We start from the raw sequence: 16,020 nt of genomic DNA, 5'->3' as shown, positions 1-16,020 counted from the left end.
CTGACACACTTTCTCAATGGGGATGTTATCAAGGGTGAACATGGTTCAGGAGTGGGAGAAATCTCAGGATATGTGACTGCACTCAAGGCCTTGGCTCCAGCTCCTGATTCCAGCTTCATACTAATGCATAGCCTGGAAGGCAGCAGCAACGTCTCAGGAAACCAGAATCTTTGGGCTGGCATCAGAGTAGTGTAGTGGGTTTAGTCACTTCCTAAAGTGCTGGCATCCCAGTCCCAGCTAATCAACTTCCAGTCCACCTCCCTGTGGGCGTGCCCAGGAAGACAGCAGAAGCTGCCCAGGCCCTTGGGTCCCTAGTGCCCACAGGGGAGACCCAGAGGAGGCTTCTGGTTCCTGGTTTTGGTCTGGCCCAGCCCTGGCTATTGTGGCCATTTGGGGAATGAACTAGTGGATAAAAGACCTCTCTTGGTCTCTAACTGTGCCTTTCAACAAATACAGATAATTTTTAAAAGAAAGAAAGAAATTGGATTCCTGTACCCACGGGGCACCTAGACTGGACTGGATCTGGACTTCCATTCGAGGAGCTATCTAGGTCTTTCTCCCTCAAAAATCCTTCTGATTTCAACAACAGCACAGACTGAAACAATCAAGTTATAGAAAATGACATATTATCTAGGGATATATGCATATGTTGTACAAGTATGGTAAAGATGACACATAACAGGAGTTATACTTATGAGGGAGACAGCAGCATGACAAAATATAGAAGCAGAATACACGGAGATTCAAGTGTTCGCTGTGTCCTTTTCTTGGACTGCGACAGACACACTTCTTGCTTATGTATTTAGCGGGGAACAGTCCATAATATTTAGAAGTACTACATAACAACCTCTATAAGCAAAATCTTGTAACTCATGGAACTTATTATTTAACAACTTAAACAGCCTTTTCATTAACTCTCATCCAATACGGATATAAACCTATGTTATTGAAAACAAAGAACTTAATTTTTTTAAGGGGAAGACTGCTCATACCCAGCCACCTTGCTGAATGATGTCCTCCGCGGCATGCTCCTCCAGGTATGTCACGCCAAACTGCACCAGTGCACTCAGAGGCTCTTGACCCCGTCTTGTCAGTTCCAAAAGCAGTTCTTGCAGCAAAACCAGAGGCACCAAAATCTTCAGCACAAAGAGAACAAAAAGAAAGAAAAAAAAAAAAAACAAACTAAAATTCTTATGTATTTTATGTTCAAATACTGAAGAAGTTATACTCAGCTGTATCATCACCTCATCATTTTAATTATAATAGAGAAGTGAAACACAAAATCCTAATAGGATTTTTCTAACTACTGCGTGTAGATTTTAGACAACAGAGTACCAGAAATAGCTATGTGCAAATAACCTCAGAGTGTGTGAACAACAACTTACAGATAAGGAGATTCATTGAGGCATTATTTCTAACATCAAAAGGCTAGGAAAACCCACCCAAAATTCTGGGCATCCAGGAAAATATAAAGGTGATAAAAAATTTACTGGAGAACGTAAATAATATGGACCCGTCAGGTAAAAACAGATGAAACAAAATGTAAGTACTCCTAGGTGTCTGCATAACTCTCCAGTTATCTGGAAAAACACCCAGGAAGCTGGTGACAGTAGCTGCTAAGAGAGGAACTAGATGAATGTCAACATAGGTAAAACATCACTTCCATATTCAAGGTCAAGGTGAGTCTCTCCATATGTTCCTGCATTTTGTATCATGTGCTTTTATTACATATCTGAAAATAACAACTTCTTAAAATTATGAACTACACCTTATAAAAAATGACCAAAAATTGAACATACAAGAAGCTTCAATCTATACCTCGTCCTGCTGCTCAACATTTAAAAGCCATCAAAATGCACAACAAAAACTAACTAGAGTCATCGGAACAAAATGGCATACTGAAATAAACTAAGTGTTCCAGCTACCCTGCATGCAATGTCTTTAATCTTACGCTTCAACAGAATTCCACAAGACTAGAAGAGGAATGCAAGAGGAAATGAAACCAATTCCAGTTTCTTGTTACTAAATTACCAAGGAAATGACTGTGGAATAAAATACTTCAGCAGAAGACAAACACAAGCAGTTTGTATTCAGACTAATATCCTTCGGCTTTACCTAAAAGCAGCCCCAAGGCAATCCATGTCCAAGTATAAAAGAAAGAACAAAATAAACATTTATCTTCATTTATGAGCATTCTAAAATAACTCCAGCCGATAATATATTAAGAGTCCTTTCTTGGGCCCTGCACGATGGCCTAGTGGCTAAAGGCCTCGCCTTGCACGTGTTGGGACCCCATATGGGCACCGGTTCGAATCCTGGCTGCTCCACTTCCCATCCAGCCCCCTGCTTGCGGCCTGGGAAAGCAGTCAGGACGGCCTAAAGCCTTGGGACCCTGCACCTGCGTGGGAGACCTGGAAGAGGGGACAACTTATCTGCAGTGAATGCATGCAGATCGTATTCTCATTATCCTAAATGATACAATAAACAAGTATTTACGGATCGCTTATGTTGCATTTTAAAGATTTATTTATTTATTTATTTATTTGAAAGGAAGAGCAACCAAAAAACACAGGGACAGAGAGATTGTCCATCTAATAGGTTCAAATCCACCCCCCCCCCCCGAGGCCCCCAAATAACTGCACAAGCCAGGTCTGTAACAGGCCAAAGCCAACAGCCAAGAACGTGGCAAGGGCCCAAGTGCTTGGGCCAGGCCCTGCTGCCTCTCCAAGCAGATTAACAGGAAGCTCAACCAGAAATGGGGCAGCTGGGACTCAAACCCAAAGTGACAGTTTAATCTACTGTACCATACGCTGGGTCCAGCCTTAGGTATTACAAGTCATCTATATATGATTGAAAACATAAGGAAGGAATGAGTATTTGCTTATGTGCAAACACTATGCCACATTTTTTTTTAAGATCTACTTATTTTTACTGGAAAGGCAGATATACAAAGAGGAGAAGAAACAGAGAGAAGATCTTCTGCCCAATGATTCATTTCCCAAGTGATCGCAATGGCCGGAGCTGAACTGATCCTAAGCTAGGATCCAAAGCCAGGAGCCTCTTCCGGGTCTCCCAGGTGGGTGCAGGGTCCCAAGGCTTTGGGCTGTCCTCGACTGCTTTCCCAAGCTACAAGCAGGGAGCTGGATGGGAAGTGGAGCTGCCGGGATTAGAACAGGCGCCCATATGGAATCCTGGCGCACAAAAGGCGAGGACTTTAGCCGCTGTACTACTGCACCGGATCCATACTATGCCATTTTATAAGGGTTCTAAGCACCCCTGAGTTCTGGTTCTCTGGGAAGTCCTGGAACCAGATCCCTGCAGACAGCAAGGGAAGATGGTATGGATGATTCTAAGTAGAGGGATTGTTAAAGTAACTGTACTGAACTGCCACACCCCTAGCACTAGACCATCTATGAGCTTTTTTCCCCCTCCTCTTATTGTGTTAAGCCGTCTTTATGACATCCTCCTTAGCCTGTCTCTAAGGTGATGAATACTACGGCCCATGCTAAGGGATACACAGTACAGGACAGCAGGGAAGAAAACAACATTGAGGCAAGAATCTAAGGATCTTAGTTCAGTCCCAATACGCACTGGTCAAGCAACAATCATTTCACATTTTTTTTTTCATGAGTAGCCTGACCTAACAAAACAAAATCCATCATGCCGTCGGCAATGATCAAATGAGACAGGACACCAGAGTCTGTGAAATGTGAGATACAAACGTCATTACTCATTTCAGAAAACCACAGGAGACTCTCTTCCCCGCCCCGCACCCTCCTGACACATACCTACGTGTTAATCAGTATTAACTGAAGATAAACGCCACACCAAAACTGCACAGAAACGAGTGACAGGAAATTCAGGACAGGGGCAAAAAGCTCACACACCGAGGGACACTTACTTCTGAGTAGAACCTGGCAGTGTTCATTCGAAACAAAACCAGGTTGAACCAAAAATGTCCACTTGGCACAACTGAACTGAACGGACTGATGGCTTGTTGAATGACGTCATCAATTCCACCTGCCCTTTATTATTAACACACACAAAGAAATCTCACACAAGGAAAGACAATGGGGAGAATACCTTATTCCATCCGCTGGCATGGGTGGCAGCCTGCAGCGTACACTCACGGTATGCCTCATATGTCACTGGCCTGCAGAGATTTTTTTTAAAAGAAAAAGAAAAACTAAATTTCCAGATGAACAAACATACGGTCACTGCTCTCCCACCGAACTCGGTTAAAGTGACAGGATTATTCAACACATCGCTTTGCATGAGATGTAGCTTTTCCACAGCTGCTATGCATTTGGTGAGCTTCCAAATGCTATGCATTTGGTGAGCTGCTATGCATTTGGTTGTATGTTTTTAGTATTTAGGCTGAGGTGCATGCTTGAGAATGTGGTTAATCACACAGCAATATAAACACCTATTCTCAGAAATGTCCTGTTATTGCCTGCAATTTATCTGGCAGAATTTCTATGCTACGGATACATATTTAACTTATTGATATAAGATATATAAGATCAAACATTAACCAATAAAAATGAGTGAAACTGAAAGCATAATTTTACTGACCCATTTTTTTTTTTTTTTAAAAAACAGAAAGTCTAAACTATTTAAAAACTAGAGACATGCCACTGGAAGACTTTTCAAACTGAGACTACCTGGAGCTGGAATAAGCAAGACCAGTAATTGCAGTCCTGTCTTTAACGTATTATGATATCAAATTCTGGAGGGTAGACATGGAAGTATTTCTGATTATTTGCGTAATCACACCCAAAACTCACACCTTTGAGTGATGACAACACTCACTAATCTGTCAAAGGACTTTAAATCCTGTACTTTAAGAATTAGTTTCACATGTAAATTGAAAACACAAAAATACGCTATCAAGTAAGTATGAAGGCATCCATAGCACAGATGGCAGTTTTAATACAAATCTCCCCTTCCTTCTATCCTTTTTGGGATAAACTAAGAACAGAAATATGAAAATGAGGGGAGAAGTTCATAAAATTTCTAAATCCTTTTTCTTTTCTTTTTTTTTTTTTTTTAAGATTTATTCATTTTATTACAGCCAGATATACACAGAGGAGGAGAGACAGAGAGGAAGATCTTCCGGCCGATGATTCACTCCCCAAGTGAGCCGCAACGGGCCAATGCGCGCCGATCCGATGCCGGGAACCCGGAACCCCCTCCGGGTCTCCCACGCGGGCGCAGTGTCCCAAAGCATTGGGCTGTCCTCGACTGCTTTCCCAGGCCACAAGCAGGGAGCTGGATGGGAAGTGGAGCTGCCGGGACTAGAACCGGCGCCCATATGGGATCCCGGGGCTTTCAAGGCGAGGACTTTAGCCGCTAGGCCACGCCGCCGGGCCCTCTAAATCCTTTTTCGAGGCATATCTGCTGGACCACTCTGATGTGTGAACTCTTTGGCCTGTGAACAATTTAGACTAACCATTTACTGTGCAGGATTTATGTATTTCAGAATTTATATTTTATTACGCATTATTGCGATATATACATGAAAATAAATCTGAAACATTAACAGACCATTGTAAAATCACATGGCAGGCGAGCAGCCAAGTGGGGCTGCCTACCCAATTAGAGCCAGCTCCAAAGGCCACGCTTCTCCTCTCTCAAGTGACGGCTCCGACACATGCCACACAGCTCTGAGCAGGAGTCACATGTGGCTAATGAGCATTGGAAAGGTGGCTGGAGTGCAACTGGAGGGATAACAAATACACACTAGATTTCAAATAATAAGAAAAAAGAATGGAAAATATTTCATTAATTTTTTATATGGAGTGGATGTTGAAATGACACTTTGAATATACCAGGCTAAAAATACATTCCTAAAAACTTAAAAATTGACTCCATTTTTTTTCCTAATGTGACTGGCAGAAAATTTTCAATTACTTACATACAACTTGGGTTTTATCGATAGGGCAGCACTGAGCTAGAGATTTCAGAAAAAAGGTTCTGGGGACATATCACTCTTCTACAGAATTCAGTATTGAATTCATAGTGCAGTCACACTGAAAAATAGGATATGAGGGATGCCCTTTTTGTACACAGTACACAACATCTCCCTGACATCACAGCCTCATTAGAGTAACCTCACTCATTTTTAGCAGCCTCGGGCTAGGCACCAGTTTCCTCTAAGCGTTACACTTGAGCAGATCCCAGAGAGCTGACCTACCTAGATTCTTCCTGAAACTGCACTTGCACGGACCAGTACTTCCATCTCCTTCCCTGAACTCTCTGCTGCTGCTGGGGGGGTCACAAGCAGGTCCTACCGGGGTCTATCGAGCTAAATCCTTTAGCATCCTTCAGAACGAAACATGATTTCAAAGATTACATGCACATAAACACGTGAAAGGTGCAAATTAAAACACTGAAAGGGAAAATACTACACAGAGGCTAAGATGAGTGATCAGCCCGAGTGGGGGTATAACACCGTGCAAAGAAAAGGGGGATTACGGTAACTCACACACACAGTACCGAAGACAAACGTAATACAGAACTCAAGATAGAGAATCAACAGATAAAAAGAGCAAAATGTTTTATTCAAAGCACTGAAATGGTTTACTGAGAGCCACAGTTCATTTATATCAAAGTTGGAAACAGTATCTTTTGCTTATAAATCTGTTATTATAGTCCCAGTGCCAATAGCTTTTACAAGTTTTTGGTTTTCTTCTTTTTCTAAAACCAAAGTAGCTAATGTCTTTAAAAAAAAAAAAAGCTAGTGTCTTTCTACAAACAACCTCAATATGCGAAAACCATGAAGATTTAAGTGTTCTGGCTTAAGAGGGTTGGAAAGGCACCATGAGGCCCACTGACCCCGTCCTTCCCTCACCCCCCGATGGCTCACAGCCTCTCAGGGCCCAAGGCTCCTAGGAACACTCTTTGAAAACCACTGCTCGGGGCCCGGCAGCGTGGCCTAGCGGCTAAAGTCTTCACCTTGAAAGCCCCGGGATCCCATATGGGCGCCGGTTCTAATCCCGGGCAGCTCCACTTCCCATCCAGCTCCCTGCTTGTGGCCTGGGAAAGCAGTCGAGGACGGCCCAATGCTTTGGGACACTGCACCCGCGTGGGAGACCTGGAGGTTCCTGGTTCCTGGCATCGGATCGGCGCGCATTGGCCCACTGCGGCTCACTTGGGGAGTGAATCATCGGATGGAAGATCTTCCTCTCTGTCTCTCCTCCTCTCTCTGTATATCTGACTTTGTAATAAAAATACATCTTAAAAAAAAAAAAAAAAGAAAACCACTGCTCTAAATCTGAATCCCCTGTTTTTCTGACACGCCATTTATTTTTAAACCTTTCTGCATATAAAATTAAGAAAATCCAAGTATGATTTAATCTCCTTCTCTACTGCAGTCAAGACTTTCCTATTTGCTCATTTTATCAGGAAGCCCAGAAATAAAGTGAATCCCTCGAAAACCCAAACTGTTTCCTTCTAACAAGCGGTCAAGGATAAACCCTGTCCACCTGAGAGGGCGACAGCGATGACCACACAAGCAATCTGACTCGTGAAGCCGAGCCTTTTCAGCAAAGAATTTTTTGCCCTGTTTTATGGAGCTGTCAATCTTCAATAAGGTAAGAGGTCTTCAAAAAGTTCATGAAAGATACATATTGTGTAAAAAAACAAAAAGAAAAACAAAAGGCCAAAGCCGAAGTTATAAGTGGATGGAGACTGTGTGCGAACTGCCATGTTCTCCTTTGGAAAAGAAATCCAAAAAAATCATAAAAAATTTCGACACCAAAATCAACTTACCACTTGATTCTCTTTCCATGAACTTTCTGAAATCCCCTCAGATTTTTGTAATTCACACCAATTCTATCATTCTGAGCAAACAATTAGGAAAGACTAATTTTTTCAGATTTACAATAAGTGATTTAATCCCATTGTAATATGCTTTATCACTAGCTTCTTGCATTTAGCTTTTTTCCACGGTCAGGAAAAAAGGTCCCATTGTTAATGCACAAGTTCCAGGGACAGATGTGCAACCCCAGAGCTCAGCGATGTCTGGGATGCAGATATAATGGTCAGTCCGGGTATCTAAACTACAGATACAATGTTGATAACATAAGACAATGCGCAGCTCCAGCCACTACCTATGCTGGCTGCAGAAAACGCTACCCAGAAGTGCTCAGGACAAGCGCAACGGCATGCGTTCATGGCCGACAGCTCAACAAACAAGCACAAATGATCGAGCCTGTGATGAAACAGGCACATCATTGCTCTGATGTAAAGATTCACTCAAAGTAGAGACAGATGCTTTGAGAAAGCAGAAAAGCTAAAAGGATAGCAAAGTGTGAAAAGAAAGGACACTCTTGACCTAAACAAAGCCTTAACCAACCAGTGCTGCGTGAGCTCCACAGGGCACCGGGCACTGGGAACTCACTGGCTGAGGAGCAGCTGCAGGGCTGTTTGCAGAGGCGCCTTCAGGTCCCGGGACACTCTGTCTCCAAGATGGGCCAGGCAGTCTTCGATGGAGCTTTCCGGGTTAGCAGGGCTAAACACTGGAGAAGTATGACGGTCAAAACCAGTGCTGCTGGAGGCTGAACACAAGGCAAAGAAGATCCTGAGTGAGCAGTGCTACGGGCTATACTGCGGGACCAAGCTGTACGCGCATGCCCCTGAAAAGGGCCGTACCATTACTACAGACTATGATGTCTCCTGTAAAAACTCTTGAGTCGTAAACTCAGATTAAAAAAAGAGCTGAAGTTTGCATGGAAAGAAAATCTTAGCCTTAAAAATAAACCTTCTACTTTTTTCAAAAGGATTTGTTCTCAAATGAATCTTGAGAGCAGGTGTTGCTTGGAATACTGAAAATTCCGTATTGGGAGTGCCAAGTTCAAGTCCCAACTCCTCCACTTGATTCGGCTTCCTGCTAACGAGCACCCTCACAGTTACAGGCTCTACAGCAAATACCGAGGTCTGTGGAACGCCGAGTAGACACAGAAAGCCAACAGGATTTAGAGTGAATTTCTCCCCTCTGGTACAATGAAGCCAACAACTTCTCAGAACAATCAAGACCACCCAAGTAAGACCCTCAGAACATTCTTCCCCTCAGTGGGGTCTCGACGGCAACATCAAACAACCGCCGACTCCTGGGAGCTGATACAGACCGGCAGCAAGGAGCATGCACTTCCAAGGACACAGGAAGGAAATCCGAAATATTTAATTCACTCACCCCTCCCCCTCACTCCATTCTCTCCATCCTAATTGGAGGCCCACATGGGTCTGCAATCCCCCCGCCCTTTGTAATACCTATTAAAATAAAATTAAAAACCAATACACCTTTGAACAGGAATGATAAACGAGAGATGGGCATACGGTCCAGCGCTTCAGCTGCCACGTGGGAGGCACAATTCAGCTGCTGGCTCTGCTTCTGATCTGCTCCCTGCCAACAGGCCTGGGAGGCGGCAGGTGGCAGCTCAGCCACTTAGGAGACCCACATGCTTCCTGGCTCCTGTCTTCAGACTCATCTAGCTCTATCTGTTACCAGCATTTGCGGGTGAACTAGCACACGGAAGCCATCTCTCTGCCTTTCTCTATGGCCTTCAAATCAACAAGAATAATTGGCTTAGGGCCCGGCAGCGTAGCCTAGCGGCGAAAGTCCTTGCCTTGAACACACCGGGATCCCATATGGGCGCCGGTTCTAGTCTCTGCGGCCCTGCTTCCCGTCCAGCTCCCTGCTTGTGGCCTGGGAAAGCAGTCAAGGACGGCCCAAAGCCTTGGGACCCTGCACCCACATGGGAGACCCAGAGGAGGTTCCTAGTTCCTGGCTTCAGAATGGCTCAGCACCGGCCGTTTTGCTCACTTGGGGAGTGAATCATCGGACGGAAGATCTTCCTCTCTGTCTCTCCTCCTCTCTGTATATCTGACTTTGTAATAAAAATAAATAAATCTTAAAAAAAAAAATGACTGGCTTAAAAAAGTTTCAGGGACAAGCGTTGTAGAGCAACCCATTCAAGTGTCCCTCCTGACTGCTCCACTTCCAATCCAGCTCCCTGCTACAGAGCCCAGGCAGGCAGGAGATCCTGCCACCCACACGGGAGATCCAGGTAGAGTTTCAGTCTCTTGGCTTTGATGTGGCCCAGCATTACTAGTCGCAGCCATTTGAGGAGTGAACTAGCAGCTGGAAGGTTATCTGTCTCTAACTTTTCCTTTCAAGTAAAATAAACTTCAAAAAACTTGTTTTAAAATAAGCGGTCTTTTTAAAAAGAAAATGATAAATAAGCAACTCCTGACTAAACCATCCATCACTTTTACTAATGTGGTACCTCTTAAATCACATTCTTAAAAAAAAAAAAAAAAGATGTATTTTATTTTTATTGGAAAGTCAGATGTACAGAGAGGAGAAGAGACAGAGAGGAAGATCTTCCATCCGATGTTTCACTCCCCAAGCGGCGGCAACGGCTGGATCTGAGTTGATCTGAAGCCAGCAGCCTCTTCTGGGTCTCCCATGTGGGTGCAGGGTCCCAATGCATTGGGCCATTCTCGACTGCTTTCCCAGGCCACAAGCAGGGAGCTGGATGGGAAGTGGGGCTGCCGGGATTAGAACCAGCGCCCATATGGAAAGCAGTCAGGACAGCCCAAAGGCTTGGGACCCTGCACCTGCGTGGGAGACCCAGAAGAGCTCCTGGCTCCTGGCTTCGGATTGGCTCAGCTCTGGCCATTGTGGCCGCTTGGGGAGTGAATCATCAGACGGAAGATCCTCCTCTCTGTCTCGCCTCCTCTATATATATGTATCTGATTTTGCAATAAAAATTAAGAAAAATAAAAAATGATGTGTAAATCAAACTGAGTAATGTTTAGAATACACTCTTGTGGAGATCAAATCAAACCAACAGTAAACCACATGAAACAGAAAAGAAATCAACAGACCTTCAGAAATCTCTCTGTCCAGGGATTTCAGCTCTTCTTCAATTTCAGATTTAAGCTTTTGTGAAACTTGTTGATCCAGAGACTGTGAAGCCAGCCCTGAAACCAATTGGAAATGTTAGCAAGGAAAAGAGGAGAGAAAAAGATCATTATCGTACAGGACTGTTTTAACTGTCAGAATATCCAAATCCTTCATCGAAGCCGGGGCCAGCATGGCGGCATCCGCTGCTCGTCTGGCTCCCTGAAGGCGGTCTGCTCAGAGCATCAGCCTGTGTGGGCTCCTGCCTCCCAGGCGCCACACCCTGATGAAGTCCTGGGTCCTGGCTTCCGCCTGCGGAGTGTACCAAAACAGAGATACTTTTTGCAACCACTAAGAAAAAATAATTTGAAGTGTTTGGGCTTATCTAGTGAGAGGGACGTCCTCCCTTTCCGCAGGTTCCTGCCAGGTCAAAGGAAAAGAGGAACTTTTAGAAACACACAGCAGGAGCTTCCCAAGACCCCTTTAATGCGCACAGGCCTCTCCTTCTCATACTGTGCTGCTTTAACTACATGCTTACACACGTGCTATTTTAGCAGTCACGAAAGCTGCCTATCCCCTCGCTTCAAATGATACAGATCCCGTATGTCGGGCCAGCACTCGTAACAGCAGCAACCCAAGGCTGAGCACGAGAACAAAGATGGATGGCCCAAGTGCTTGGGTCCCAGCCACGCCGCGGGAGATGGGCACGGGGTTGCTGGCTCCTGGCTTCAGCTGTGCTCAGACCTGCCATGGGAGATGGGCACGGGGTTCCTGGCTCCTGGCTTCAGTTGTGCTCAGACCTGCCGTGGGAGATGGGCACGGGGTTCCTGGCTCCTGGCTTCAGCTGTGCTTAGACCTGCCGTGGGAGATGGGCACGGGGTTCCTGGCTCCTGGCTTCAGCTGTGCTCAGACCTGCCGTGGGAGATGGGCACGGGGTTCCTGGCTCCTGGCTTCAGCTGTGCTCAGACCTGCTGTGGCTCTCAGGTGAATGAACCAGTTGATGAAAAGACAGACACATCAATCTCTCCAGCTGCCTTGCAAACATAAATGAATAGATCTTTACAACAGACAGACAAATTATACAAGTCCCCAACTGTATCTCATTTTTTTTTTTTTTTTTTTTTTTGCAAAAGATATATCTTAATTATTTGAAAGAACAGCAGAGAAAGAGACCAACACCCACACACTCTTCCTCCGGCTACTCACTTGGAGTCCACCCAGCTCTCCCACGTGGGTGGCACGGGTCTGAGCACTTGGCCATCTTTTCCTGCTTTCTTTCCGTGGCACAGGAGCTGCAAGCTGGACCCGAGGCAGAGCAGCCCACAGTCTACCTCTGCTCTCACGGGGCTGCCATCAGCACAAGCAGCTGCTTAGCTTGCTGCAGCACAATACCAGCCCCGACACAGTTTTTAAATGTAAACTAGCATTCCTTACATGCGTTGTAATTTTCTTTCTTCTTTCTTCTCAAACATTTGAACAGAGCTGAGAGTTGCTACAGTCTACAACATACAATGAACGCTAACATTTGACCACTTTGGGCACAATGATTTTATGTAAAGATTTGTTTCAAAAATCTATTTTACTGCTATTATTTTTATTGGAAAGGCAAATGTACAGAGAGGAGGAGTGACAGAGAGGAAGATCTTCCGCCTACTGGTTCACTCCCCAAGCAGCCGCAACAGCTGGAGCTGAGCCGATCCAAAGCCAGGAGCCCAGAGCCGCCTCTGAATCTCCCACGCAGGCGCAGGGTTCCAAGGCTTTGGGCCGTCCTTGACTGCTTTCCCAGACCACAAGCAGTGTGTGGCAGGGAGCTGGATGGGAAGCGGTGCTGCTGGGATTAGAACCGGTGCCCATATGGGATCCAGGGCATGCAAGGTGAGGATTTAGCCACTGGGGCCACTGTACCAGGCCCATACTGACTTTTTTCTTTCTTTGAGATCTTTTTTTTTCTTAAAGATTTATTTAGTTTTATTATAAAGTCAGATATACAGAGAGGAGGAGAGACAGAGAGGAAGATCTTCCATCCGATGATTCACTCCCCAAGTGGCCGCAACGGCCGGTGCTGTGCCGATTCCCAAGCCAGGAACCAGGAACCCCTTCCGGGTCTCCCACGTGGGTGCAGGATCCCAAAGATTTGGGCCGTCCTCGACTGCTTTCCCAGGCCACAAGCAGGGAGCTGGATGGGAAGTGGAGCTGCTGGGATTAGAACCGGCGCCCATATGGTATCCCGGGGCGTTCAAGGCTAGGACTTTAGCTGCTAGGCCACGCCTTAAGATCTGTTTGATGCAGCCAGCATGGTGACCGTCAGCCTTGTCTTCCACCCTGTGCCACCAGCACCCCAAATCGGTGCCAGCGTGTGTCCTGGCTGCTCCACTTCCAATCCAGCTCTCTGCTTGTGGACTGGGAAAACACCAACGTATGGTGCAAGCCCTTGGGACCCTGGACCTTTGTAACAGACCCAAAGGAGGCTCCTGACTCCTGGCTTTTAGCTCAACTCCACCCATTGCAATCATTAGAGGAGTGAGCCAGCAGATGACACCACCTTCTCTGTCTCTCCTTCTCTTGGTTAAATCTGCTTTCAAATAAAAATAAATAAATCCTTTATCTTTCTTTTAAAAAAAATATTTACTTATTGGTAAAGGGTTAGAGAGGGTGAGACAGAGAGATGTCTTTTGTCCACTCACATGGCTTTAACAGCCAGGGACAAGGCCAGGCTGAAACCAAGGGCTAAGAAGTTCAAACAGGTCCCCCACACAGGCGGCAGGTGCACACGCACTTGTAGCACCTTCCACATTTTCCCAGGCTGACTGGCAGAGAAATGGATCAGAAGAAGTGTAGCACTCAGAACACAAGCCAGTGCGCATGTGCAATGTCAGCATCGCCAATGGCAGCTTAACCTGCCGCACCACCACGATGACAGCCCAGTCATACTGATTATTATTTTTAAGATATATTTGTTTTTATTGCAAAGTCAGATTCACAGACAGAAGACAGAGAGAAAGATCTTCCATATGCTGGTTCACTACCCAAGTAGCTGCAATGGCTGGAGCTGAGCCTATCTGAAGCCAGGAGCCCAGAGCCTCTTCTGGGTCTTCCATGCGGGCGCAGAGTTCCAAGTCTTTGGGCCATCCTCCACTGTTTTCCCAGGACCCAAGCAGGGAGCTGGATGAAAAGTAGAGCAGCCGGCACACAAACTGGTGCCCATATGGGATGCTGGCACTGGCAAGGTGAGGTCTTTAGTCACTAGCCTATGCCCACACGCCATGCCCTCTGTGTTTTCTTATTTCTTTTTTCAAGGATGTATTTATAGAGCCCGGTGCAATGACCTAGTGGCTAAATTCTCATGTTGCACGTACCAGGATCCCACATGAGCACCGGTTCGTATCCTGATTGTTCCACTTCCCATCCAGCTCCCTGCTTGTGCCCTGCAAAAACAGAGACTGACTCAAAGCCTTGGGACCTGGCTCCAGTGTGGGAGACCCGGAGGAAGCTAAAGGGCTCCTGGCTTCAGGATTCAGCTCTGGCCGTTGCGGCGGATTGGTGCATGAAACAGCGAACGAAAGATCTTTCTAACTCTTCTTCTTTCCAATTAAAGTCTTTGGCATCCATATGGGATCCTGCGCTTATAATGTGAGGATTTAGTCACTGAACCATCACACCAGACAGAACAACACCTGCCAGCATGTGTGTGGGCTGGATAACAGGGCAGGTCGGGCTGAACTAGGCTTCAATGCTCATTGACAGGTACAAGAGCCAAATGGGATGTGGAACAGACTGAACAAGTCTGCAGTACATAGTGGCAAGTATGGGAATCATGGTAGGGGGCAGGCCTGGTGGGGTTTATGGGGAGTCTCCCCGACTAGGCTGCAGCTCCCACTGGTTTGTGTGAGGACCGAGTATGAAGTGGGCAGGATCGGGCTGGACTGCAACACCCATTGGTTTGCGTAGAAGACAGAGCTAGAAACAGAACTGACCCAGCAATCGCAACCACCAGCATATGCATAAACTGATGGGGGCGACGGACTGTGCCAGACCCTGTACTGGCAAACACACACAAAAATCAGGTCTGGGATCACCTCAGACAAAGTTTCTTTGGAGATCCCTCCAACTGGACTGCTGATCTCAGAACCCCAACCATGAAGAGACTAGGTCAGCCAGTGGATTCTTGAAGAGTTCATTGCGCTTGGAACGGTGAGACTGGCAGCAATTCAGAACTGTTGAACTATCAAAACTGCATGAGCAGGACCCTCAGAGCATGCCCCACGTCAGGGACCTGGGATGGGTGGCAGGCTGCGTGGGGTTCTTCCCTTTATCTCTCCCCTTACCCCAGATACAGAGAAAAAAAATATTAATGTGGAAACAATGGTCTTACCCACTTTCCTGTAACCCTTGACCCTTTGTGCCCTAATCAACTCTGTAAAGATGATCAAAATAAAAGAATTAAAAATATATGTATATATGTATAAATAAATATGTATATGTATATATACACATATATGCATATATTTATTTATTTATTTGGAAAGTCAGATTTTACAGAAAGAGAAAGATCTTCTGTCTGATGATTCACGGCCAGAGCTGAGCCAACCCAAAGCCAGGAGCCAGGAGCTTCTTCCAGGTCTCCCAACATGGATGCAGGGCCCTAAAGCTTTGGGCTATCATTGACTGCTTTCCCAGGCCACAAGAAGGGAGCTGGATGGTAAGTGGAGCTGCCAGAATACAAACTGGCACCTATATGGGATCCGGGGGCACACTTGGTGAGGACTTAAACCACTAGGCTACCCTGCCAGGCCTCATAATGATTTCTTTACCTCAGTAAAATTAATGTGATTTATAAGTTATGCTCATCCCATTTCTGCTTATTAATAGAGCATTCATTTCTTGTAATAAATTTTTAAGAAGACAGAGCTATAGAGATAAGGAGAGACAGAGAGAGAAAGAGACCTTCAATACATGACTTCACTTCCCAAATACCCATTGCAGCCAAAGCTGGGCTGATCCCAGGCAGAAGCTCAGAGCCTGCCCCAGGCTTGCATACGCAAGAAACACATGCCCTTCTGGCCCAGCAGCAGACATCCGGACTGGAAGCAGCGCAGCCAGCACCATACAGA

At 45.7% G+C, this 16,020-nt stretch overlaps 2 protein-coding genes across 4 annotated transcripts in view; one reads left to right on the top strand and one right to left on the bottom strand.

Moving 5' to 3' along the window:
• Positions 1 to 16,020, top strand: part of BID (BH3 interacting domain death agonist) — a 90,270-nt gene that overhangs the window by 36,611 nt on the left and 37,639 nt on the right. The window lies entirely within an intron of this gene.
• The window catches only part of BCL2L13 (BCL2 like 13), a 54,463-nt gene that overhangs the window by 16,199 nt on the left and 22,244 nt on the right, over positions 1 to 16,020 (bottom strand). For 2 of the 3 annotated variants that reach the window (XM_058656132.1, XM_058656134.1), the window contains exons 3-6: positions 10,894 to 10,989; positions 8,405 to 8,561; positions 4,084 to 4,153; positions 993 to 1,136 (exon numbers count right to left, since the gene is read on the bottom strand). In XM_058656132.1, the coding sequence (XP_058512115.1) occupies positions 993 to 1,136; positions 4,084 to 4,153; positions 8,405 to 8,561; positions 10,894 to 10,989 (467 nt within the window). The remainder of the gene's footprint in view (positions 1 to 992; positions 1,137 to 4,083; positions 4,154 to 8,404; positions 8,562 to 10,893; positions 10,990 to 16,020) is intronic. The other variant, XM_058656133.1, reaches the window with a different exon arrangement.

Source organism: Ochotona princeps, chromosome 27 (genome assembly GCF_030435755.1).
Source record: "Ochotona princeps isolate mOchPri1 chromosome 27, mOchPri1.hap1, whole genome shotgun sequence".
Classification (NCBI taxonomy): domain Eukaryota; kingdom Metazoa; phylum Chordata; class Mammalia; order Lagomorpha; family Ochotonidae; genus Ochotona; species Ochotona princeps.
This window is presented reverse-complemented; position numbering and strand designations above follow the sequence as displayed.